General features: G+C 42.5%; 1 protein-coding gene across 2 annotated transcripts in view; it reads left to right on the top strand.

The window, feature by feature from the left end:
* cpe (carboxypeptidase E) overlaps nucleotides 1-26,096 on the top strand; it is a 120,150-nt gene that overhangs the window by 56,009 nt on the left and 38,045 nt on the right. Inside the window, exons 2-4 of one of the 2 annotated variants that reach the window (XM_041196561.1) lie at nucleotides 465-590; nucleotides 3,577-3,773; nucleotides 16,572-16,739. In XM_041196561.1, coding sequence (XP_041052495.1) covers nucleotides 465-590; nucleotides 3,577-3,773; nucleotides 16,572-16,739 — 491 coding nt within the window. The remainder of the gene's footprint in view (nucleotides 1-464; nucleotides 591-3,576; nucleotides 3,774-16,571; nucleotides 16,740-26,096) is intronic. The other variant, XM_041196570.1, reaches the window with a different exon arrangement.

The following is a 26,096-nucleotide window of genomic DNA, read 5'->3' on the forward strand; positions in this document are numbered from 1 at the left end:
CTGGAATGGCCTATGGTTTTTGTGCAGGAATAGGAAGCCTGTTAGTGCTTGACATGGTCCAGCAGCATTAGTGATGGATGGCTAAACCAGTCTGTGACCGTTAGAGCTCAGGAAGTGGAGATTTAAGGAACAACTAAGGTGGGAAAGAGTGAAAGTTTTATCGGGAACAAGGGCATCTAAGATGAGAGAGTAGCTAGGTAGATTGATAGCAGCAGAAATATAGGTAGGTGAGAGTTTGGAAATGCATTGCTTGATGACTTGAGGAAAGAGTTTTACCTGGATGCTGGTACAGAGGGAATGGGTTTGGAAAGTGGTCAGGGGATGGAAGTGGTTGTGCTTGGTTTTGTCTGTAATTGAGCCTCTTCATTATGTAAATAGGATCCTTGCTCTCCTTTCAACCCACTTGATCTACAGGAACTGTCATTAAACTATTTCAATTTTAAAAATGTTATTTACCTGTGCAGACAAGCGATGCTGCACATGTTGGACCTTAGCATTGCTCCACCCACTCAACAGATGCGAGTGCCTGGCAGAGTGCACCAGCACAAACAGAAGACTTACACTACAGAACGGTCCATTCAAGAGAAAGGGTAATATCACTTTGTGCCGTATAATTTATCTGCTTTAGTGGCTTTGTTTGGTGGCGTGAGCGGACAATACGGCGAGAAGGTCAAAAATTGGTTTCACAACGTTGTGAAACCAGTTTGCAATCACCTGCTCAATAGAGGGCCGTGTTTCCCACTGTCAGACATCGTGAAAGTCATTGTACTACACCTGCATATTGTTATAAGCTCAGCTTGCTGGAATCACCCTCCGCACGCGGGATCATCTGAGCACATCAGCGTGATTGCATGCTGACGTGTTTCACAACTGTACATAAGCAACGTGCACTTGGCGAGCTGCACTTCACTCAGGACTTTGAGGTTTGTTTGCCTGTCTTGCTTCAGGCAGCACTCATGGTTATCAGCTTCAGGCTTCGCAGGCAGCACCACATCACTTTAAGGGGGCCTCTAGGTAGGTAGGTCTCTACCTACCACACCAGCCAAAAGGCTGGGGTGGCTTCACAATGTCTGCAGGGCGCGGGTTTGCTTGGGGAAGGGGCTGCAAGGTGAAGGCTGTACTGGGGAAGGGGGTATCCCATGTGTGTGTGGGGCACAAGCTGATCTGTGCAAGTGGCTTCAAGATGGTGAGGGCTGAGGAGGCAGTCTCCAGAGGAGATGAGGTCAGATGGAGATGTAAGGGTGTGTGTGCGAGTGTAAGTGCTGATGCCCCTTGAGCTGGCAGTGAGTGAGATGACAGTGAATGTGTGATGGGCTTGTGAGTGTGTGAGTTTAGAATGATGAAATGGTTGCCTTACCCTGGCAGCATGGATGAGATTATTCATTCTCTTTTTCCATTGGATAGCCAACATCTTCTGTGCAGCATTGGCACTGATCCTCACTGCCATCCCAACTAAGTTGGCTCCTCCTGCAGTCAGAACAGGGGCAGAGGACATCATGCGGGCCTCCACGGTGTCCAAAAGGCACTCGAGGGACTTGTCACTGAATTGGGGAGCTGCAGTCTTCTTGCCTTTCGGGGCCATGTCTTCTGTGCAGCAGTCCTGGGCTGGAAGCACTGAGAGGTGTGCACATGGCTGCATTTTAAAAATGGCACTTGGCGTGAGGAAGCGGCGAGGTGATGGTGTGATGGGCCAAGTGACAGCCCGTCCACCATTCCCGGGAATGCATGATTAATGAGGCGGGATTGGGACGATTCAGTGTGAAAAGCCGCTATTGCAGTCAGTGGGTAAAATACTCTTTCTCCCACCCACTATCACACTTAGTGCAAATTTGGGATAATTTCACCCAAACCGTAGCTCTACCTTGCATTTTCGGTTGGAATTTTAAATCAATATTATAAGTAAATGTGTGTGAATTAATATATTCCTTTGGTCTGCAAAGTGCTTGGCCTAAAGCCCAATGTGCTTACTGCATTTGTCCCATTACCATCAATGTATTCTCTTTCCTTGCTTGATTTGTTTTAATTAACTTTAGAGCTATAGTTTGAAATGAAAACACTAACACAAGCCTGTGATTTATAAAACGACAAAAGAGTGTTTGTCGGGGGGCTGGCTAGCATGGTGTGTTAGCAGACCATTGTCCTTTCACAGACTAAACGTAGCTCCAATGCAGTGAAAGCCTGCTCTGTTGTAAGCTCCTAAATGAAATGAGTGGGCAACCTTTTAACATCTTCTCAGTGGGAACTTGTTACAATTGGCACTTAGTTGACAATTTCTCGCTTAGAGAGGTGTTGAAGGGAACAGTTAGGATGGTGCAGCAGCAGTTGCTCTTCTGAAATCAGATTTGGGTATCAAATAGATAAAGGGCAGAAAGACCTAGAGCCTGAGGGCAAATGCATAGTGCTACAGTCCTTCTGACCTACATGTCAGGTCTGGAAATGTTTGAGTGAAAAATGGTAAATCTTTCAATTTTTCCCAGTGTTGTTACTCTTCAGTCTGCCATGTGTGAATGCAAGCGTGACATATGTTATTGTTAAATTAGAATTTCACCCAAAAATTACAACCTTTCACAATTCTTTTTTAGAATATTATTTCAAACCCATCCATATACAGATGTTCAAACCACAACTGATTTCTCTTTAGATGTGAATGGCTTGTCAAATTTTTATTGGTATTCTAATGACCATTTTGGCCTTGCTCTTATGTTAATCTTTGGTTTTGAACTGTTATTATTCTGCAGGGGTGGCTGTGTTTGCCGTGCAATAAGCTATAAACTCTGTGGTGGGGGGGGTGGGGGGGAGGTGGGAGGGAAGGGTGGTAATTGTCTTTTTGGCATTAGCACAAAATAGACAAATGAGAAACTCATTTCATTCCCTGACTTTCTTTTCTGTTGAAGTCAAACAGGCTCCCGTTTCACTATTGCTTGTTTTATGCTGTCACTGAAGACCGGTTTAATCCCCGGTAAATCAGTTGATGGCAACGTAAACACTTTGCAGCATTCTGTAATCCTTTCAAAAAAGATTTTTGCTTAGTCTTTCTCTTTCTTTTCACTTCACCTGCTACTTGAGTAAAAAGCTGCTGCTTTATTTTCTTCTTGTGTCTGCTCCCATCCATGCTGTTAAATTCATGCTCACAGATACATGCGATTTTTCTCTCTCTCTCTCTCTGCTTAGCCTCCATGATCTCCATAAGCGTGTTGCTGTTATCTCAGGAGGTGGGGGCCAGACCTGTTGTCAGGTCTTTGCCACCAATGTCGGTCTCTGTGGGCAGCCAAGGAGGGATGAAGTACCTCCCATGTAGTGCATTAAAGTGGGATGATCTGTTGACTTTTATGCAGCTGGCTTGGGCTGGTATTGTGGGCTTTAGTGCAGATTGGGCTTCCATCCTCTTGATCACAGTTAAGGCATAGCCTAGAGCAGTCAAGAGATATGGGTAACAAAAGAAATCTCTGGTGTTGGAGCTAAGTATAACACCACCCTTTAAAGATCCCCAGTGAACAGTTTAACTAGTTCCTAAAGTGTGTGAACATTAAATTTCGGAAAACTGCTTATTGTTCTTCTCTGTCTTTTGCCTTACAGGGGAGCCAGAATTTAAATACGTTGGCAACATGCATGGGAATGAGGCAGTGGGAAGAGAGATGCTTGTCTTCTTGGCACAGCATCTGTGCAATGAATACCAAAAAGGAAATGAAACGATTGTCAGTCTGATTCACAGCACACGGATACACATCATGCCATCCATGAATCCTGATGGGTTTGAGAAAGCAGCTACACAGGTAAACAGACACCAAGGGCTGAACATTAGCTCCCAAAAGACAGGTGGATTTGGGTTATGTCAGATTAAAATGCAAAAATCTGGAACAGGAAAATGAACCCATCTCAAACGTGCCCAATTCTGATTTTAGTGGGAGCATTTAAATATTATAAGAAGGTTCCCACCTTCATTTTTAACTGTGATTCTATTTTTAACTTTTGCTGGTTGGGTTTTCCAAGCCTCTGGAAACATGGCCAGCGCAAAGAGCAAAGAAGGGCTGAATCCATGAGCTAAGTGTCTTTATAGCACTGCTTATGGGCTAGGAGGAGCAGGAGTGTTTCCTTCAGGCTCAATAAGCTATTCAGTAAATGCTGCACTATGATCTGGCTGCTCCCTCCCGCCAGTCGCCACAGGAACCTGTCACGACCACCAAGTACTTCACCCATGTTCACTGTCTGCCTCACTCCCTCCGTGACCACTGTCTGCTCCCTGATCTGTGACCACCATCTACTTCCCCCTCCTCTGTGACCAGCATCGACTGACCCCTTCCATGGTGCCATCTAATTCCCTCCTCCGTGACCACCATCTGCTTCATTCCTCCGTGACCACCATCTGCTTCATTCCTCCGTGACCACCGTCTGCTTCCCTCCTCCATGACCACTGTCTGCTTCACTCCTCTGTGACCACCATCTAATTCCCTCCTCTGTGACCACCATCTGCTTCTCTCCTCCGTGACCACCACCTGCTTCTCTCTGTGACCACGTCAGTTCCCTTCCTCCCATCTGCCCTCCCCTTGCGGCTAATGTTCTGCTCCCCCTTTCACGACCACTTTCAGCTCCCCCTGCCGTGACCATCATCTTCTCCCCACCTCTCCAACCATGATCTATTTCCCCTCTGCAACACCATCTGCTCCGGCCTAATCTCTCTCACGCCCCCAGTACACCTACCTCTTCTCGTAAGTTCTTGTCTTTGGAGTAGGCTTCCCAACTGACAAGCTTCCAGCTTGTCAATCAAGCTGAATGTTGGTGGGGGGGAGCTCTACAGAAACAAAAGGAGTCCTGGCCTGCAGTTAAATTCTGTTGGATATTTGGAGGACATGTACTTCTAGATTTCCCGAGCTCATAACAGCAATGACCCCTCTCCCTCAAGCTTACATAGAACTCAACTATAGGTTAAAATCCAGGCCCAAGTGTGACAACAGAATTTGCCCCACATCCCATTCACAGATATATCATTTCTTTGAAAGGATATCCATCTGGTTGGGAAAAACTGTGCTTGGAAACATTCAGTTTTGCTGATTATGATGACTCATCTAAGACTTGAAACAATTCACCAGATTTTATTCTCGCTCTGCTTCTGAAGGCATTGTGTCTGGAATGTGTTTAGCAAGTTGGGTGAAATTCCGTTCATCATAGCTAAGACTGATCATTTTCCCATCCAATAGTTATAACTTTGCAGTTTCCAGTTGGGATCACTAAATGGGAAGTCCTTACCAGCCAGACCAGAATTGGTAATAGCAACCTTCTGAGCTCAGCAACTCAACAGAAACTGGAGATTAAACTGGGACCTTCCAGATATGTACTTGGTTCCATACTTGGTGATGCTATTGCAGCTGGGCAGCCAGAATCATCAGATTTTAACTACATTTTATTGGGGAAAAGAACTGCAAATGTATAAAAATTGAAAATAAAAACTAAATGCTGGCAAAGCACCTCGGGCCGATCATTATCTGAAAAGACACTGTGCCAACATAACATTAACCTGCATTGGCTATAGTCACAAATAACTTCCTATGACGGACTTTCTCATTCTCCTCAACCTCTTTACCTGTTACCATTTCATTCTCCTCCAGTGCCTCTTTTCTGCCCTCCACCTCTGTGCCACTGGTGTCTCTCTTTCAGCTCCACTCATGCCATTCACTGTGAAGCCACTGCATTTGGCCCAGCAGCTTCTCCTCTGCACTATCCATCGTGGTCCCCTTGCCTTCACCATGGACATGAGATCTTATGACAAAATTATCAGGAAGTATGGAGTCAGCTTCCAAATGTATGCCAATCATACAGAAACATTGGTTTATAAAATGTAGAAACACATTACAATGCACTTTAAAGAGGCAATCAGACAAAATGAACACCAAACCAAAGAAGGTTATATTAGGGGTGCTTGATCAAAGAGGTGAATTTTAGTTTGCCTTGTTCGAGACTTGTTGTATGAGCAATAACACGTGCACAGCTGTGCAAAAGAATTTAAAGGGACCGCTCACTAAAATATATGAGCTATGCACAACTAAATTTTAAAGGCAACAAAGATCTTAACCGATGATAGGTAGGTGGCAATTTAGGGGGGAATTCCGAAACTTAAGTCCAGTATGTGTGCCAGGGTGAAGGTATGCTCACCAATGGTCGAGTGAACAGGAGGTCAGAGTTGGGGGAACACAACAGTCTCAGGGGGTCCTTGGGCTGGAGAAGTTTACAGAGATAGATGGTGATTAGATTATGAAGGGATTCAAAGGCAAAAATAAGAATCTTAGGTGAAGATTATCAGAAGTGTCGAGTGGATGATTTATCTCAGCCTGTCTCTGGAGGATCCCAGCATCACAGATGCCAGCCTTCCGCCAATTCAATTCTCTCCATGTGATATCAAGAAACAGCTGAAGACACTGGATACTGCAAAGGATATGGGCCCTGACAATATTCCAGCAATAGTACTGAAGACCTGTGCTCCAGAACTTGCCGCACCCTGAGCCAAGCTCTTCCAGTACAGCTACAACACTGGCATCTATGTGGCAATTTCGAAAATTGCCCAGATATGTCCTGTACACAAAAAGCACAACAGATCTAACCTAGCCAATTACTGCCCCATCAGCCTACTCTCAATCATCAGTAAGGTGATGAAAAGGGTCATCAATGGTGCTATCAAGTAGTACTTGCTTAGAAATAACCTGCTCACTGATGCTCAGTTTGGGTCCTGCCAGGGTCACTTAGCTTCTGACCTCATTACAACCTTGGTTCTTTTTTATTATTCATTTATGGGATGTGGGCGTCGCTAGCTAGGCCAGCATTTATTGCCCATCCCTAATTGCCCATGAGAAAGTGGTGGTGGTGAGTTGCCTTCTTGAACCGCTGCAGTCCATGTGGTGTAGGCACCCCACACTGCTGTTAGGGAGGGACTTCCAGGATTTTGACCCAGCGACAGTGAAGGAACGGCGATATATTTCCAGGTCAGGATGGTTTGTGGTTTGGAGGGGAACGTCCAAGTGGTGGTGTTCCTATGTGTTTGTTGCCCTTGTCCTTTTAGGTGGTAGTGGTTGTGGGTTTGGAAGGTGCTGTCTAAGGAGCCTTGGTGAATTCCTGCAGTGCACCTTGTAGATGGTACACACTGCTGCCATTGTTCGTTGGTGGTGGAGGGAGTGAATGTTTTTGGAGGGGGTGCCAATCAAGTGGGCTGCTTTGTCCTGGTTGGTGTCAAGCATCTTGAGTGTTGGAGCTGCACTCATCCAGGCAAGTGGAGAGTAGTCCATCACACCCCTGACTCGTGCCTTGTAGATGGTGGACAGGCTTTGGAGAACCAGGAGGTGAATTACTCGCTGCAGGATTCCTAGCCTCTGACTGGCTCTTGTAGCTACAGTATTTATATCGCTAGTCCATTTCAGGTTCTGGTCAATGGTAACCCCCGCTGATAGTGGAGCCTTCAGCGATGGTAATTCCATTGAACATAAAGGGACGATGGTTAGATTCTCTCTTGTTGGAGATGGTCATTGCTTGGCACTTGTGTGGTGCAAATGTTACTTGCCACTTGTTTTGCTGCATTTGGACATGGACAAAAGATCAGATCTTCAGAGGTGTAGTGAGAGTGACTGCCCTTGACATCAAGGCAGCATTTGACCAAGTGTGGCATCAAGAAGCCCAAGCAAAACTAGAGGCAGTGGGAATTGGGGGTGAAACTCTTTGCTGGTTGGAGTCATACCTAGCACAAAGGAAGATGGTTGTGGTTGTTGGAGATCAGTCATCTCAGCTCCAGGACATCATTGCAGGAGTTTGTCAGGGTAGTGTCCCCGTCTTCAGCTGTTTCATCAATGACCTTCCTTCCATCATAAGATCAGAAGTGGGGATGTTTGCTGATAATTGCACAACATTCAGCACCATTCATGACTCCTCAGATACTGAAGCAGTTCAGGTTAGTTTAATTGTCAAGATCTGAATGTTTTAAAAATTCACTGCATCTTAAACCTGAGTAAAAATAGGTTTAAGCTGTCAGTGAGGGTTAAAAACCATTCTGCGAGACTGCTTTGATTGATGGGCCATCTGGTGTACGTAAGAAAAAAAAATTACCATCTGGTTGTGCAGTTTCAGTAGAGTTCTTTGTTGGCATTATACCAAAGGCATACCAATATGTCATTATGAATGCTTGGCTGAGTTTCAAAAGCTACAATTATCTCAACAAGTCCTGAGTTCACAGCTTGACAGTTCAAAGAGGCTATTAAAGGATTAGCTGTCTTAGATATGGTGTCTGAATAGAAGTTTGTTTTTAAAGAAATTAACCACTTGAGATTTAAAAGCTTTGAATGAAGTTTTGAGAATTTTTTTTATTATCGAGGGCAGGATTTTTCAGATGGCAGGATATCTCACTCTGCCATCTGAAATGTTGGCAGGGAATGCAACCCTGTCGATACCAGCTGTCTTGCAACCATTTAACATTTGTTAAATTGACTAATTGGCTGACGGTGAGACTTTTGCCCCCATCTGGGGAGGAAGTCCCACCTTAGAATGCTGCCGGTCGAAGAGGTGGCTGGCAGCTCTGTAGTCCCAGCAGAACTACTTTCGAGCAGCGGCCACTACTGGGACTAAGTCAAAAACAAAAATACCTGGAAAAACTCAGCAGGTCTGGCAGCATCGGTGGAGAGGAACACAGTTAACGTTTCAAGTCCGAATGACCCTTCATCAGAGCTATGTAAAAATAGAAGAGAGGTGAAATATAAGCTGGTTTAAGGGGGTGTGGGACAAGTAGAGCTGGATAGAGGGTCAGTGATAGGTGGTGATAACCAAAAGATGTCATAGACAAAAGGACAAAGAGGTGTTGAAGGTGGTGATATTATCTAAGGAATGTGCTAATTAAGGGTAGAAAGCAGGACAAACAGGGTACAGATAGCCCTGGTGGGGGTGGGGTGAGGTGAAGGAATCAAAAAAGGCTAAAAGGTAGAGATAAAACAATGGATGGAAATACATTTAAAAATAATGGAAATAGGTGGGAAAAGAAAAATCTATATAAATTATTGGAAAAAAAGGGGGGATCGGAAAGGGGGTGGGGATGGAGGAGAGAGTTCATGATCTAAAATTGTTGAATTCAATATTCAGTCCGGAAGGCTGTAAAGTGCCTAGTCGGAAGATGAGGTGCTGTTCCTCCAGTTGCGTTGAGCTTCACTGGAACAATGCAGCAGGCCAAGGACGGACATGTGGGCATGAGAGCAGAGTGGAGTGTTGCAATGGCAAGTGACAGGGATGTCTGGGTAGTGCTTGCGGACAGGCCGAAGGTGTTCTGCAAAGCGGTCACCCAGTCTGCGTTTGGTCCCTCCAGTGTAGAGCAAACCGCATTGGGAGCAGCAAATGCAGTAGACTAAATTGAGGGAAGTGCAAGTGAAATGCTGCTTGACTTGAAAGGTGTGTTTGGGCCCTTGGACGGTGAGGAGAGGGGAAGTGAAGGGGCAGGTGTTGCACCTTCTGCGGTTGCATGGGAAGGTGCCGTAGGAGGGTGTTGAGGTGTTGGGAGTGATGGAGGGAACGATCCCTGCGGAATGCCACCAGGGGAGGTGAAGGGAAGATGTGTTTAGTGGTGGCATCATGCTGGAGTTGGCGGAAATGGCGGAGGATGATCCTTTGAATGCGGAGGCTGGTGGGGTGATAAGTGAGGACAAGGAGGACCCTATCATGTTTCTGGGAGGGAGAGGAAGTTGTGAGGGCGGATGCGCAGGAGATGGCCCGGACATGGTTGAGGGCCCAGTCAACCACCGTGGGTGGAAAACCTCGGTCAAGGAAGAAGGAAGACATGTCAGAGGAACTGTTTTTGAAAGTGGCATCGTCAGAACAGATGCAATGGAGGCGAAGGAACTGAGAGAATGGGATGGAGTCCTTACAGGAGGCGGGGTGTGAGGAGCTGTAGTCGAGGTAGCTGTGGGAGTTGGTAGGCTTGTAATGGATATTGGTGGACAGTCTATCACCAGAAATTGAGACAGAGAGGTCAAGGAAGGGAAGGGAAGTGTCAGAGATGGACCATGTGAAAATGATGGAGGGGTGGAAATTGGAACCAAAATTAATAAATTTTTCCAGGTCCAGATAAGAGCATGAAGCAGCACCGAAGTAATCATCGATGTACCGGAGAAAGAGTTGTGGGAGGGAGCCGGAATATGACTGGAACAAGGAATGTTCCACATACCCCATAAAGAGACAGGCATAGCTGGGGCCCATGCGGGTATCCATAGCCACACCTTTTATTTGGAGGAAGTGAGAGGAGTTTAAGGAGAAATTGTTCAGTGTGAGAACAAGTTCAGCCAGACGGAGGAGAGTAGTGGTGGATGGGGATTGTTCGGGCCTCTGTTCGAGGAAGAAGCTAAGGGCCATCAGACCATCCTGGTGGGGGATGGAGGTGTAGAGGGATTGGATGTCCATGGTGAAGAGGAGGCGGTTGGGGCCAGGAAATGGAAATTGTTGATATGATGTAGGGTGTCAGAGGAATCATGGATGTGGGTGGGAAGGGACTGGACAAGGGGGGAGAGAATGGAGTCAAGATAGCAAGAAATGAGTTCCGTGGGGCAGGAACAGGCTGACACGATCGGTTTGCCGGGACAGTCCTGTTCGTGGATTTGGGTAGGAGGTAAAAGCGGGCCGTCTAAATCAGTGTGTGAAGAATAGGAGGTTATGGAGGCCTGACTAAAGGCAAGTTTGGGGCATTGGTAGGGCTTGACTGACAGGCCCCAGTGAGGGGAGTGAAGTGGGGAGGCTGGGTTTGAGATGCAGGTAGGGAAGGGTTAAAGGGAGATATGATGCCTCTGATGGGCACAGGAGGAACTTGCCTTACCTCCCCCACCACCCTCCCCAGCTTGCCTGACACCAGCCCCTCCAGCTAAAGCTGGTGGGCTACCCATTTGGCGTAGGCCTCCCCTGCCAGGGGTAAAATAGTCATTAATTGGCTAAGTGGGCATTAATTGGTGAGCTACCCAATGTCTTCACATATATTGTATGGGGGCTGGGTGGCAGGCGTGGGTTGGCATGGAAGCAGCATGGGGTTATGAGGGGCCAAATTGGGGAGAGGTGTTGCATATGATGCCAGAAAGGGTGGGGGGGAAGACATGGTTGGGTGAGGACTAGAGGGCCAAACAGCATCTAAAACAACTGAGACAAAGCCCCAGAGAACTGAAGCGTGCCTTTTAACAAGTTTGCCTTGGTACTCACCCGCCCCCCATGGCTGCCTAGGATCTGCTTCAGGTGTTGGCAGGCCCGACTCTATCCCACCATCCTGGAGTAAAGATTGGATCTAACCAAGATGGGGCTGCTGAATCGGGAAGCTTCCTGTCTCGAGCTCCCCACCTCTGTAGCAAAAATCCAGCCCAAGTAGTCTGACAGTTCAGGTTCAGTGGTGGGGTTGCATGGTGGTGTTTAGGTAGTGCTGCCCTGCCAACATAGAGTTTAACTGATGAATGTGTGCAACGTAGAACTCTTGCTGAGGCTTGGAAGGATCAGACAGTATGAAAGCTTCATGTTGTGGTAACTTATACTGCCATGGAAAGAAATCCCTCTGACCCAGCTGATGTGTGCAGGTCATTATGCAACCTATGGCGCAATTCTGTAGTCAATGAAGACCTACCATATTTTTACCTTTCATGGTGAGCTGTAGTCCTTTAAAATCCCCCAAAGTGTAAGCTCTCCGGAAAGTTTTCCCTGTGCCTGCAGCCTATTCAAATAGACATTGGGCAGAATTTTCCGGTCGGTGTGTGGGGGTGGGCCTGACGCCCCAATGTGTAAAATAACGCGTGATGACATCGGGCGTGCGTCCCGACATCATCGCGATATTTCATTCGGCAGGCGTGCGCCGCAGTCGGCTGTGCGCCCGCCGAAATGTCAACGGCCTAATAAAGTCATTAAGAAATTAATTAAAGCACTTGTGAACGCTGCCCGTCCAACCTTAAAGTTGACGGGCAGGCGCAAAGCCCAAGCAGCCTTCGCTGCTTGGCAGGATGAGGTTTCCTGGAGCATTTATTAAATAAATAAATAAATCATCATAAATTTAAAAATGTGTCCCAACTCATCACATGAGGGGATATGTTTAAATAAATTTTTCAATCATTTATTCAATCCTTTTAATATCCATTCAATCTCCCTGAGGCAGCCCTGTGCCTCAGGGAGATTGCTGCCCTCTTGAGCACGCATGTGTGAAAGAGCTGAGCGCTACCGGCCGTGTATTACGCTGGATGGGCCTTAATTGGCCTGCCCGTGTAAAATGGCGGCATTCAGCCTAATGCAGGCGGCGATTGGTTCCGCTCCCACCCAGCCCACCCGCCAAAGGAAAGATCCTGCCCATTAACCCACAAAATGTGGTCTTAAATGAGGATAATTCGCTGAAACGGAGTGGACTATATTAGTGAGAACATTTTAACAGAAATAACAACAACTTGTATTTATATAGTACCTTTAACGTAATAAAATGTTCCAAGGAGCTTCACAGCAGTGTTATAAAGCAAAAATTGACACTGAGCCACATAATGTGATATTAGGGTAGATGGCTAAAAGCTTGGTCATATGTAAGTTTGAATGAGCGAGTTAAAGGAGGGAAAAGAGGGAATTCCATAGCTTAGGGCTAGGCTGCTGAAGGCACAGTGACTAATGATGGGGCAGTTAAAATCCTAGATGCTCAAGGTTCCAAAATTACAGGTGCATAGATATCTCAAATGGCTTGTGGGACTGGAGGGTGGAGATTGATAGACGTGTGATTATATTATTCTTTTGTTGAGTTGCAGCAGTTTCAATGATTCCTGAAGACTGCTACCTTATAAACACTGAAACTTTAATTTGAACATATTTACAGATCATGGTGAGCTCTCTCTCACAAGCTTATGACCACGCTTGCTTTCCTTGTACATTCACTTTAGACTGTCCAGAGTCTCACATCACGAGTCTGTCAGTCTCTTCTACGTAATATGGCACAGCAGAAGGTAAAAGCTGAGTTGTTCAAACCCCAAAGGGAAACTTGAAACAACTGTCATAAGCCATTTTTTTGCAATTTGTATGTTTCGAGATACAGGCTTTGAATTCAGTAATAATAAGATCACTGAGTGTCAAGAGGTTTTTATAAAACTAAATTAAACATTTATTAATACAAGAAAGATTGTAAACACATACATATGCCTACAAAATTACTACTATAATAACTACAAAAATCCCCTAATTAATCTGACTCAGTTACACACTCGTTAAGGTAAATCTCATAGATTCAAAGAGACACCTGGCAAAGCACACCCTAGACAGTTCAAAATGAGTTTCTTTCAGCTGTAGATCCTTGCAGACAGCAGCTTCAGGCTTACAGGTTGGAGGCTTCTCGCACTTGATTTTAAAGTGCCTCTGCCTTAAACACAATCTCCATTCTCCTTTATACATTCCTTTCTCTTTGAATCATTGTATCACTTGGCTTTTAACTTTACCTCTTCTAACAATAACATCCTTTCATCCTACCAATTTTATTAGTGAGCCGAAAAAAATAAACACATCGCTTGGCATCTTTTAGCTAGGTGTAAGATTTCACCCGCAGTCTTGAATGGTTTCTTTTAACAAATGCAACTTTACACTTTACCTTCTACCCTTCTTATGTTTACCTAATTAACATCTCAAAAGCACTATACATCAAAGCATCCAGACTAGCTGGCTTTGATCCAATTAAGACACCCACAGGCACACACATAGACATATACCCCACTAGAACTCTATTTTAAAATAATTTCCAATATCATTGTTATATCTTCTCAACATATGACATCACAGACTTTACAATTAACCCTTTCTGGGACTTAGTCTAATACTCCATTATACTACAGTCGTGAGGATGTTATCAACATTTATGTAGAATTTGGGTCTGCAACTTTTCTACTTTGATTGTGTTCTTTATTATTTACAGATTGAATTGTAGAAGTGCTGTACAAACTATGAACAAACTTCTGATTAAGATTCATTGTCTGTCAGATTTGCTTCTACCACCATCTAGTGGACAACCATAGCCCTGGCACAAAAAAAGCCTGAGAACAGTTGTAATGGCAAGTCTGCCATAAGACAAAATCAGTGCTCATTAAAATTGGATAGATGTTTTTGAACACTTGGATTTCAGTTATTATTATGTACATTATTACTCATTATTTGTGTCGCAACAACACTTAAAAAGTAATTTTGTTTGCTAGCACAGAACTTGAATATTGCTGAAAAGAGAGACATGTTGCCAAAGCTTTTCATCTTGCACTCATCACCACAAATGCATAAGTGCCAACTTTCAAATGATCACAACAGTTTAAACTACAGGAGAAAAAGGTATTGATTGGCGACTCGACTCTGATTGCCATGGAGAAAGAAATGGGGAACTATGGGCTCCCCAAGCCCCCAAGTAATTCAAAAAAAGGCATATGACTTGAACCTGTTCCTTTTATTTGCGGAGAGTGGCTCCCTGAGTGTGAATGTATGTCACTTCTAGCAAGTGTAAATGAGCCATGTTATGAGCTCGACTAATTATTTTAAATTGGCTATTAGCGCACTCAGGGTTGTTTAGCAAGTGCTGCCCAATTGTGAAATCACGTGTCGCAGTGAACATTTTGTTTTACATTTTGCAAGTGTGAGCTGGTTGAGTACGGTCTGTATTCTTTCTATTATGAACAACCATACCTCTGTTTTCAGCAAAATGAAAGGTAACTTATTGAGTGGACTGCTTTAAGATATTCAGTGTGATGATATAAATGCAAATATTTACCACTGCAAAACAGCTGCATTCCAATGAAGGAGTGTTGAGTGGTAATGAGGTGCTTCCACATTTGCAGGGAATTGAAGAGAGAAGAGGGAGCGAGGGAGGGAGGGTCAACAGTTTGTGACACAATTCCTATTGCCTTGTTTCAGACAATATACAGGCTACCCTAAAAATAAAAATAACATTCAATTGCTGTAAATTGGGTGCCAATGGCATTCTTTTTGAATCAGTGTAAATATTCAATTGCCAGCAGATTTTCCCTGTTCTTGCAGCAGGTACAAAGTTTGGCTATCTTTTTTAAACTAGCCATGTAAAAAAAAATAGTTCATCATTGGTTTGCAGATGACAATCGATTGTATCTCTACTACATTTCCCTCAGAGATGATTTGAGACAGTCCTTTGCATTGGCAGGCACTCAAAAACAAATCTTCCTGACAGAGGAGATCCCATTTTAGTTCCTTTGTGTGGCACTTCTGCTTTTATTTCCCCTTCTAATTATATTGAACTAATAAACTAAGAGCACATTTTAATTTCTAACCGTTCTTAAAAGCATATCCTTAGCATTGTATTTCTGAATTTAATCGTGTCCTGTCACTTCTAGTTTCTTTTCTTTTTGGAAATATGTTTTTGTTCCCCTTATCCCTAAGGTAATCTCTCTTGCCGTTCTAATTACTGGCCTAAGCCAACCCCACCACAGCTCCCATGGCAATAAAAGACCAGTGAAAGAAATTTGGGTTAGAATGCATCACTTTGCAATTTTGGGCTTAATTCAAGGGTGCCAGTATGGTTCCTGACACCTTTTCCTTGGCGACTTATGTATTTGTACGTACATATGTACAAGTACAAACATAAACACTTTTTCAGTGCTATTCCTGAACACCTTGGTGCATAATTGTTATTGTTTTGGGACTCCCAAGGCTCTTGATGGCTGATACTCTGCACTTCTAATCAAATTTCGTCAGATAGTCTCCCATCAAAGTTTAGTCCATTACTATCCACTTCCTTCACAAATTAACTATCTGTGTTTTAGCTGACTGCTGATTCTCTGGACCTTTTCTCTCAACTGTTGGTCAATGGGATTATTAGGCATTGCAAGATCTGAACCATGCCCCTTGACTAGGAGTCCTGTCCTCTGACCCATATTGTTTCTGCTTAATATCAATGAACTATTTTACTTGTTCAGTAGTATTTACGCTCCATTCTGTGCATAGAGCCTAGAGTGTTTTCACAGTGTAATAGTTGAGTTGTTACACCATGATCCTTCATGTTCTGTGGTGACATGGTCATCGTTGTTTCTTTAAATTCTTCAAAGGCACAGTTTCTTCATGTCTCTCACAAATCTAACAACTAGCTTCTGTTCTTTGCCTTTGATGGATCTACCCTTAGTTCCTCTTTGTCTGTCAGTATTTCTGGCCTTGCCATCTCCTCGGATCTCAAATGGAATTCCTGCATCGCCTCCATCTTTCAGGGGGCTGGATTTCTTTTTTACTTCAAACGTTTGCTTCCCTCTAACAGAACTGACTTTAAAGCTTTTGTACAGCTAGGAAAGTCTTCTAACAGTTCTGTCACACTGCTGTTATTTGTTAGGTGATCCTTCATTCACTTCCAGCTTCCAGCTTCTATCATTATCACAGGTTTTCTCATTTCTTTATTTTCCTATTTTCATAAATTATGTCCAGTTGAGAATAAACATGTAATTTAAGTCATTGCTAGTAATATAAATGTCTCTAGTTTTTGAGAAATATTTAGCATCTGTTTTACAGATAACTTTAATTGCTTTCAGCAGTATATTTTTACGTAGTTTTTCTTTCCCCTTGTTTCTCCCTTCCAGACTGGTGATCTGAAGGACTGGTTTGTGGGTCGCAATAACGCACAAGGAACCGACCTCAACAGAAATTTTCCCGACCTTGACAGAATCGTCTATGTGTATGAAAGGGAAGGAGGGCCCAATAACCATCTTCTGAAAAACATAAAGCTTTCTGTAGACAGAAACACAAAGGTAGGAGGGTGACTGCAGGGATCTGGGACAAAGTAACTGCTCCCTGAGTAACTTGTGGCTTCTTTTTGCATGTTCAGAATTTGTCCCAATGTTTTCTTCATATTTTGTCTTGTATGGAATTATTAGGATAGAACGATGTCCTAATTAGTACTCCCCAGCTATCTCTCTTAAAAACAAAGATGCATACATACAGGCACACAAGACGGGGCTGATATCCACAAAAGGCACTTCTGCCAGAAATGTTTCTTGCAGGCAACATTGCTCACGGAATTGTGGGCCCTTCATGCCTAATTGTTCCAATTGTTTTAGTGGACTGGAAAAGAAGATGCAGACCTGTGATTTCCTGATGAGCACGTACTGGGAGCACCCGTTCTGGGAGCTGGCTCAAGTCTCTCCTACCTACCTGGAGAGAAAATAAAGACAGAATGTGCTGGAAATGCTCAGCAGGTCTGGCAACATCTGTGAAGAGAGAAACAGAGTTAATGGCCCGTAACTTCCAAGCTCCAGGATGTTGTAACTGGGGGCTACCCCAAAGAGGCGCTGGGGAACCCCACTCCCCCGCCACCCTGAGAATCCCCAGGTTAGGATTGCACAGCAATTACCTGGGAAGTTCAAACTTCCGTTGGGCAATTGCTTTGCAATGGGAGCCATCTGAAAGTACAATATAAATCACAAACTTTGGATGGTTGTGACTGTCTTACAGTAACAGTTACCCAGGAAAAATTAGGAGAATTTAAACCATTTCAAATTCCTGGGTAACTATAGTACTCACACGGCCCTGCCCCATGCCCCCCTGCTGAGTCCCCTGAACCCCCATGAGATCCCCCCCAACTGAGCAACCACCCCTCACCCCCCTGACCATCAGGCCCCCAACCAACAGATCCCACCCCATGGACCAGCCGGCTCTCACACCCCCATGAACCAACCAACTCCCACACCCAACCCCCACCCTCCCCGACCACCCAACTGACCCCACACCTCAATCCTACGCACTTACTTTCCAAACTTACCTTCTCCCTGGCTTCTGAAATTGACTGGACCTTTGAACTTACCTGCTTTACGGCAGCTAGTGCTGTATAAAAAGGGGGCATGGCTTCCTTACTTCTGACTCTCTGGTCCTCCAAACAAGGCTCAGCATCCGCTGGACTAGACAGTTCTTACCCAGCCTGAGATGGAAGGTTGGGCAAGAAAGGAGTGGCTGGATTTTAAGGTAAGAAACTAGGAGTGGAGTGGCAATCCAATTCTAATTGGCCTGGAAATTCCGTAGAGTGGCAAAGTTTGATGACCTTTCATCAGAACATGTGTGGTCCCAACATGGAGTCTAATGGAGCTCTACTTGTGATCAAGTTACTAAACACAGAATGTTCATTTTCCCTGCCCCAGCTTTCTGTTCTCCTTAGACCTCCATGAAACTGAAAAACCTTTGAGATTTTCAAACTCTTTCCTCAGTGTTTCCTGCAGGCTGTTCCACAGAGTGGTAGGGCATTATTTAAATTCGTTAAACCCCACTTTGTTATTTTGTGGTGTCAGCTCCATCAGGGGAGTTATCGATGGAGTTAGAAAATAGAAACTACCAATTATCCAAAGTGTCATTAAAAGCCACATATCCTTAAAGTTGCTGTTAGTTGCCAAAGTTTCATAGGTTGAGGCCTGACAACAAGCTGATCAGCAGGCATATCATCTGTCGCAAGAAGAACGAAGGATAAAACGGATAAAGCAGATTGTTATGATGTGGCAGATGATGTGTGCCAGGTGGATCAAATCCATGAGGGAAGCTTGACCACGTGGTTATAACTGTTTTGCAATTTGTATTCTATTTTGAGATGCGTGTCCTGAATTCAGAAGTAATACCATGACTTAAGGGGTTCTTAGAAAATTGACTTAAACATTTATTAACAAAAGAGAAGATTTCAAGCAATACATTGGTCTACAAATTACAACTAAAATAACTCCTATAACCCCTAATTAATCTGGCTCCCAGTTACACCTCTGCTAAGGCAACAGTGAAAACAAATAGATTTAAACAGAATCAAGCAAAGCAACATGATACCCTGGACAGTGAGTTTCAAAGTGAGTTTTGTCAGCTTTGGTTCCTATAGACAGTAACTTCATTCACTGAGACTGGAGGCTTTTCACACGTGCTAGATCTTAGAATACCTTCTCCTCTTACACATAGCCTCATCTCCTGTATACATGTTTCTTCCTTTTCAATGCAAATTCCATTGTTACATTATGTCTTTGGAACTTTACCTTTCTGATAATATAAATCTTTTCATAGTGCTAATTTTATCAGTAACCTTTGGGAAAATAAACACATTGTTCGGCTTGGCTTCTTCTGGCTAGGTGTAACATCTTACCATCTCTTTGAAATTCAAACTAACCTAATTTATCTAAAACTGCAAATTTTCTTTGTACCTTGCATTCTAAAACTTAAGCCATGTTTGCATGTTTAGCATTTGAAACCTAGCTTCTTGTTGATAACTCAAAGCTTCTAGACCAGCTGTCTCCAATTCAATTAAATTCCGCACACACACATACTCACAGAGAAACTAATCCAAAACCCACTATTAACCCACTTTTACTATAAATCACAAATTTTCATGACCCCCCCCCCCCCACCCCCGTACGGGAAAATGAACCATCATAATTTAAAAGGACGGCTTCATTTTCTTAACCCATCTTACACTACCTCATATACTTATCTATATGCTCACACTATTACATTACAAGATGCATACATTAACAGAACAATATATATACAAATCCTTGGTTTCAACAGAAATCATTCCAGTCCAGTGTCCAGGATTTTAAATGTCCAATTTTTGCTTTGAGCTTCAAACTTTGACAATGTATTTGCAATTAGATTTTCTCGACCAGTCACATGTATAATCTGTAGATTAAATGGTCGCAGTAATAAACTCCATCTGAATAGCCTTGCACTTCTGTCCAAAAATTTGTCCAGAAACTTTAAATGGTTTGTATAAACCATTACAAACTGTATAAACAATTGTTTCTGAAGACTTGTTTGCAATGTAAATCTCAAAATGCTGCAATGCTAACACCAGGCCCAGAGCCTCCTTTTTGATTGTTGAATATCTTCTCTGTTGTACATTCAACTTCTGTGAAAAATACACTATTGGTTTCTCAATTCCAATTTCATCTTCTTGTAACAATACAGCCCCAATAATGCCTGTGTTGCTTGCATCGAAGGCCAACTTAAATTGCTTGGCATAATTGGGTACTGCCAAAACTGGTGTCATAGTCAATACAGTTTTAAAACTGTCAAATGCTTCTGACACTCCTGTGCCCATTGAAACTTCTTGTTTTTTAATGGTTCAGTCAATGGAGCAACCACACTGCTAAAGTTTGGTACAAATTTCCGTTAAAACCCATCCAGGCCCAGAAATCTCAAAGCTTCACGGTTTGTTGTAGGCATGGGGAAATCCATGATAGCTTTGACTTTCACATCTCTTGGAGCCACCTTACCATGTCCAGTGGCATGGCCGAGATATGTAACTTGCGCTTTTGAAAATTCACATTTAGCCACTTTCATTACCAAATTAAATCCTTGTAATTGACTAAATAATTCTTCCAGATGTTGAAAATGCTCCTCCCACATTTGACTGAAAACTATCAAGTCACCAATATAAACAGCACAATCAATCAGTCCTGCAATTACTTTGTTTGTCAGTTCTTGAAATATTGCAGTGCATTTTCCATGCCAAATGGCATGGCTTTAAGATGATTTGTTCATGTGGAATCACAATAGCCGATATCTTCTTTGCTCTTTCTGGCAACAGTACTTGTCAATAACCACTTAGCAAATCAATCTTTGTGATAAACGTTGATTTCTCAATGCAATCTTCCAATTGTGATATAGGATATGAATCAGCTTTTGTCACTGCAGTCACCTTTTGATAGTCCACACACAGTCTAAGTGTGCCATCTGGTTTCGGTACCATCACAATAGGTAAACTCCAGTTACTGCAGCTAGAGTCAATGATGTCATTTTGAAACATGAATTCAATTTCTTCCTGTACTTATGATAACTTTGCCAGGTTTAATCTATAAGGATGTTGCCTTATCAAAGATGAAACTTCTACACACACATTGTGTACAGCTAAATTTGTCCTCCCCAGCTTATTCTCACAAATAGCTTTGTGTGACTACAATAGCTTCTCCAAATCACTTTGATACTTACCTGAAAGGTAACTCAATATTACATTTAAATTTTCAAGTACCCCCTTATTAACCAATTTGATTAGAGGAAAATCAATTTCAGAATCACTCGTTTCTACCTCTTCCTCCTTATCTACCACCTTCCTTTTGGTCCCTTTCTCTGTCAAAATGCTTTTTAGATATATTTACATGACATAACATCTGCTTCTTTCTTCTATCTGGAGTATTTATTCAATAATTTACTTCACTCAGTTTCTTTTCAACCCTGTAAGACCCACTAAACCTTGCCTTTAATGAGTCACCCAGTACTGGTAACAAAACTAGCACTTTCCCCCCAGCAACAAAACTATGAGCTGTAGCTTTCCTGTATGCCTTCATTTTCATCACTTGTTATGATATTTTAAAATATTCCCTAGCTAACTCACATGCTGTTTCCAACCTTTCTCTGAAGTTTGATAGATAATCCAGGAGAGTAGTTGCTGAATATCGACCCACCAATTTCTCATGAATCAATTTCAGTGGTCCCCTTACCTCATGACCATAGATTAATTTGAAAGGGATCAATCCATTGATGTATTAGGAACACCCCTAATAGTAACTAGCAAGAATTGAATTCCCCTAACCCAGTCCTGTGGATAGTCCTGACTATACACCCTCATTATAGTTTTTAAAGTTTGACGCCATCTTTCCAGAGCCCCTTGTGACTCACGATGGAAAGCTGTTGACTTAAACTGTTTTTTCCCTAAACTATTCATTACTTCCTTAAACAGCTGTGAAATTTGAACCCTGATCTGATTGTATTTCTTTTGATACACTATACCTTGTAAAAAATTTAGTCAACTCTTCCACAATTCTTTTTGTTGTAATATTTCTCAAAGATATTGCTTCAGGAAACCTTGTAGACATACTCATTATTGTCAGTAAGTACTGATTTCCACTTTTCGTTTTAGGGAGGGGTCCTACACCATCAATCATGACCCTAGTAAAAAGTTCTTCAAATGCTTGAATTAGAATTAAAGGTGCTGGCTTAATCACTGTCTTAATCACTGTGGTTTCCCTATAACCTGACATGTGTGACGTGTTGTACAGAATTTAACTTAATCTCTACACAATCCAGATCAAAAAAAATGTTTTTGTATTTTTGCCTGTGTCTTCCTAATTCCTAAGTGTCCCCCCATTTGAATTTATGAACTGTTATCAGGGTTTCATTTCTATATCCAAATAGTATAATAATCTGATGCACTTCCCTCCGGCTTTCATCTGCTGAAACATGATAAGGCCGCCACTTTCTCATTGAAGTGTTACACTTAAGGTAATAACATTCTGGAATACATTCTGCCTCTGTTTCCGAGTGAGCTGTCTGATATAACTGTTGTATTTGCATATCTTTTTTCTGTAGCTCTACCATCTGCCTTGAGCTAAATACCTCAGCTGCATTATCCTCCAGTCTTTCCTCCTGAACAATGTTATCAAAAACAGTGCCGGCTAATTGGACTTCAACACCTTCTCCTGCCTTTTAACTTCCAATTCTTCTTCTTTCGACCTGTGAGCCTGTGATCTTGTTATCACACAATCTGGAAACAATCCAGGATGCTCTTTCTGTAACACTTCTGTTGAAAACACCTCTGCAGGCTGCTCAACAGCCATAGGCATCACCCACATCTGTGACCCAACCATATCATTACCTAAAATAAAAATTGAACTCCTGCAATGGACAATTTTTCCACTACTCCAACATTACCTCACTTGTTTTCCACTTACTCTTTAAATTTATCTTCCACAATGGAATAGGTTTAGCATCTCCATGAACCCCACTTATTACCACCTGTTCCTGCAATACTCCCTCTGAATAACAAAAATCACTATCCCACAACATTAAGGATTGATTAGCCCCTGTGTCTCTTAAAATTTTAATATCTTCACCTACTCCACCCTGTACACATGGAAATACTTCCCGCTCACATATAAAATCTTTAAACATTTCTACAATCTGCTCCTCAGAATTCCCTTCGGTAAATTGTGAACACATTCCCACACCTTTACCTATCACTGATTCTTCCTGTTTTACCTGTACACAAACCACTGGGTTTTCCTGTGCCTGAACCTCAGAACACAAAGTATTTTTGCTTCCATAACTTTTCTGCATCCCAATAATCCCAACAGATTTTTCCTGTAATTTCCAAAACACTGACTTTCATGTACCCAACTTTATTACAATGAAAACACCTTAATTTTCGAGTGTCACTTCTACCCTCAGCACCTTCCTTTTTATTCTGAAAAAAAAACTTATTGGGAATTTATCTTCCCTGACTACCCACCTTCCTTCACCTTCCCATTTTCTATTGTTCTCTGATTTAAAAGGTGATGAAAAAAAAGTTTAGATCTATGAACAAACTCATAATCATCAACTGTCTCTGCTGCTTGTCTTACAGTTTTAACCCTTTGGTCCTCTAGATGAGCTCTCACTACCAAAGGAATTGAATCTTTAAATTCTTCCAAAGGAATTACTTCTTTAAGAGTGGCATATGTTGTCTCTATCTTTAATGCCCGTATCCACTGGTCAAAATTACTTTGTTTTACTTTCTCAAACTCAAATATAAGTTTGCCCAGGCTGTTTTCTCATATTCATAAATTTCTGCCTGTATGACCCAGGAACCAACTCGTATGCACTCAAAATAGCCTTTTTTCAGAGTTCACTGACATTTCTTCTGACAGTGAAGCATAAATCTCATGTGGTCTACCCACCAACCTAGATTGTAACAACGATGTCCAGTTTTCTTGTGGCCATTTCATCTGTTTAGGTATCTTCTCAAATGAAATAAAGAACTCCTCCGCATCTCTTTCCTCAAACTTTAGAAGAGCTTGCACAAATTTAAACATCTCCCCACTAGGTTTTAGGTTCAAGGTTTTCTCATCATCGGAACCTTTCTCAGCATCTGATGTCTCCTTTTTAAAATGTAGCTTTTTAAGCCGGTACTCTCTGTCTCTTTCCTTCATTCTCGCTTCCTTTTCTAACCTCAGCATTTCAAATTCCCTCTCTTGTCTTTTTCCTTTCTCCTGCCTTTCCACCAGCTCCCTTTGGAATGCCATTTCTCGTTCCTTTTTCTGCTGCCTCTAGTTCCAATTTTCTCATTTCCATTGCTTGTTCAAATTCAAGACCCTTCATTTCTAACTGAAGTCTCACTACCTCCAGCTGTGACTCATGAGTGGCAAGTATCCCTTCCAACTTTAAATGCTGAGCTGCTTTCTTTGCCCCTACAGATAACCTCAACTACAACTTATCCACCAACTCTGTTAACTTACCCTTAGATACATTTTGCATCCCAATCAGTTATATCCTCTACTCCCAAAAAAGTTTTAGTCATGGATACAGCCATTTTGCAGTCTCACCACTTTAAAAATGCCTCACATTAACTCCTGAATTCAAAGTATTTCTTGTACTCATAACCTTAAGATTCACCAACTCCATAACAACTAAAGAATTACAAATATATCCCGCCAATAGCCCCCAATTTTGTTATGACATAGCAGATGATGTGTGCCAGGTGGGTCAAATCCATGAGAGAAATTTGATCACACGGTCACAACTGTTTTGCAATTTGTATTTTATTTTGAGATGCGTGCCCTGAGTTCAGAAGTAATAAAACTACCATGAGTTCAGAGGTTTTAAGAAAATTAAATTAAACATTTATTAACAAAAGAGAAGGTTTCAAGCACATACATTGGTCTACAAATTACTACTATAATAACTCCTAAAACCCCAATTAATCTGGCCACCAGTTACGCCTCCATTAAGGCAACAGTAACAACAATTAGATTTAAACAGACCCAGGTAAAGCAGTGCAATACCCTGGACAGTGAGTTTCAAAGTGAGTTTTCTCAGCTTCGGTTCCTATGGCCAGCAACTTGATTCACAGAGGCTGGAGGCTTTTCATGCTTGTGTTGGATCTTAGAATGCCTTTCTCCTTACACGTAACCTCACCTCCGTTACACATGTTTTTCCCTTTTTAATGCAAATTCCATTGTTCTAATATGTCTTTGGAATTTTACCTTTCTCATAATATAACTCTCCATATAGCTAATTTTATCAGTAACCTTTGGGAAAATAAACACACTGTTTGGCTTGGCTTCTTCTGACTGGGTCTAACATCTTACCATCTCTTTGAAATTCAAACTAACCTAAATTAGCTAAAAATACAAATGTTCCTTACCCCTCGCATTCTAAAATTCAACCACGTCTATGCATTTAGCATTTCAAACCTAGCTTCTTGTTGATAACTCTAAGCCTCCAGACCAGCTGTCTCCAATGTAATTCAATTAAATTACACACACACACACACACTTTTCATGACAAGATGAAAATGTAATCTGTGTACTGGAAAATTTGCAGTAATCCATACGTAAAGTCCTCACTTAACCTCCATGTGCATACCCATTCTGCGCAGGAAATACCTGTTTAGCACAAACAAAAAAGAAATGTAGAAGGGCTGCTTTTATGGTGGGCAGGGTAATTTCAATACATTTGATGGATTCTTGGTGGAATTTCCAACTCTGGGGAGTAGGGTTGCCAACTGTGATTATATGTATTCCTGGAGGTTCCATCACATGATTTGCCTCACGCTCCAACCATTAGTTAACCCTTGTGATATACTGCCTTCCTACGCCAATTGAAAAGCAAAACGACTCATTACCCAATTGGGTGATGCTTGATTGTCAGCCAAACAGCCTTCCCCCATCCACCCCCACCTATTTTCAATATTATTATATCTGGTAAAGAGAAATGTTCAAAGAAAACAACCAAAAAATAATTTTTAATGTCCATATGATTTTTCTCCAGAGTTGCAAACAGCATCATCCTGGAGATTCCTGGAGACTCCAAGCCAATCTTTGAGCTTTGACAGCCCTAGGGGAATCTGCTTTGGAGTGGTGGGCAGGGGTCTTGGGATGCTTGAGAAAGTGGCTGCGTCAGATCTCAGATTGTTGCTGCACTATAACATGATCAATGGCCTCTCAAACTAGCCATAAAGTTTAGATACCCCTGAGCAATCAGGTGCCTCATGATCAAAACCAGAGACAATGGCCTTTGAATTTTAAATCCATCCCTTCACTGCCATAGATAACCCCAGATCTCAACATTTGTAAGCTACAAATGATGGGAAATACACAATATAACATATC

This window comes from Carcharodon carcharias, chromosome 1 (assembly GCF_017639515.1).
Source record: "Carcharodon carcharias isolate sCarCar2 chromosome 1, sCarCar2.pri, whole genome shotgun sequence".
NCBI classification, from domain to species: Eukaryota; Metazoa; Chordata; class Chondrichthyes; order Lamniformes; family Lamnidae; genus Carcharodon; species Carcharodon carcharias.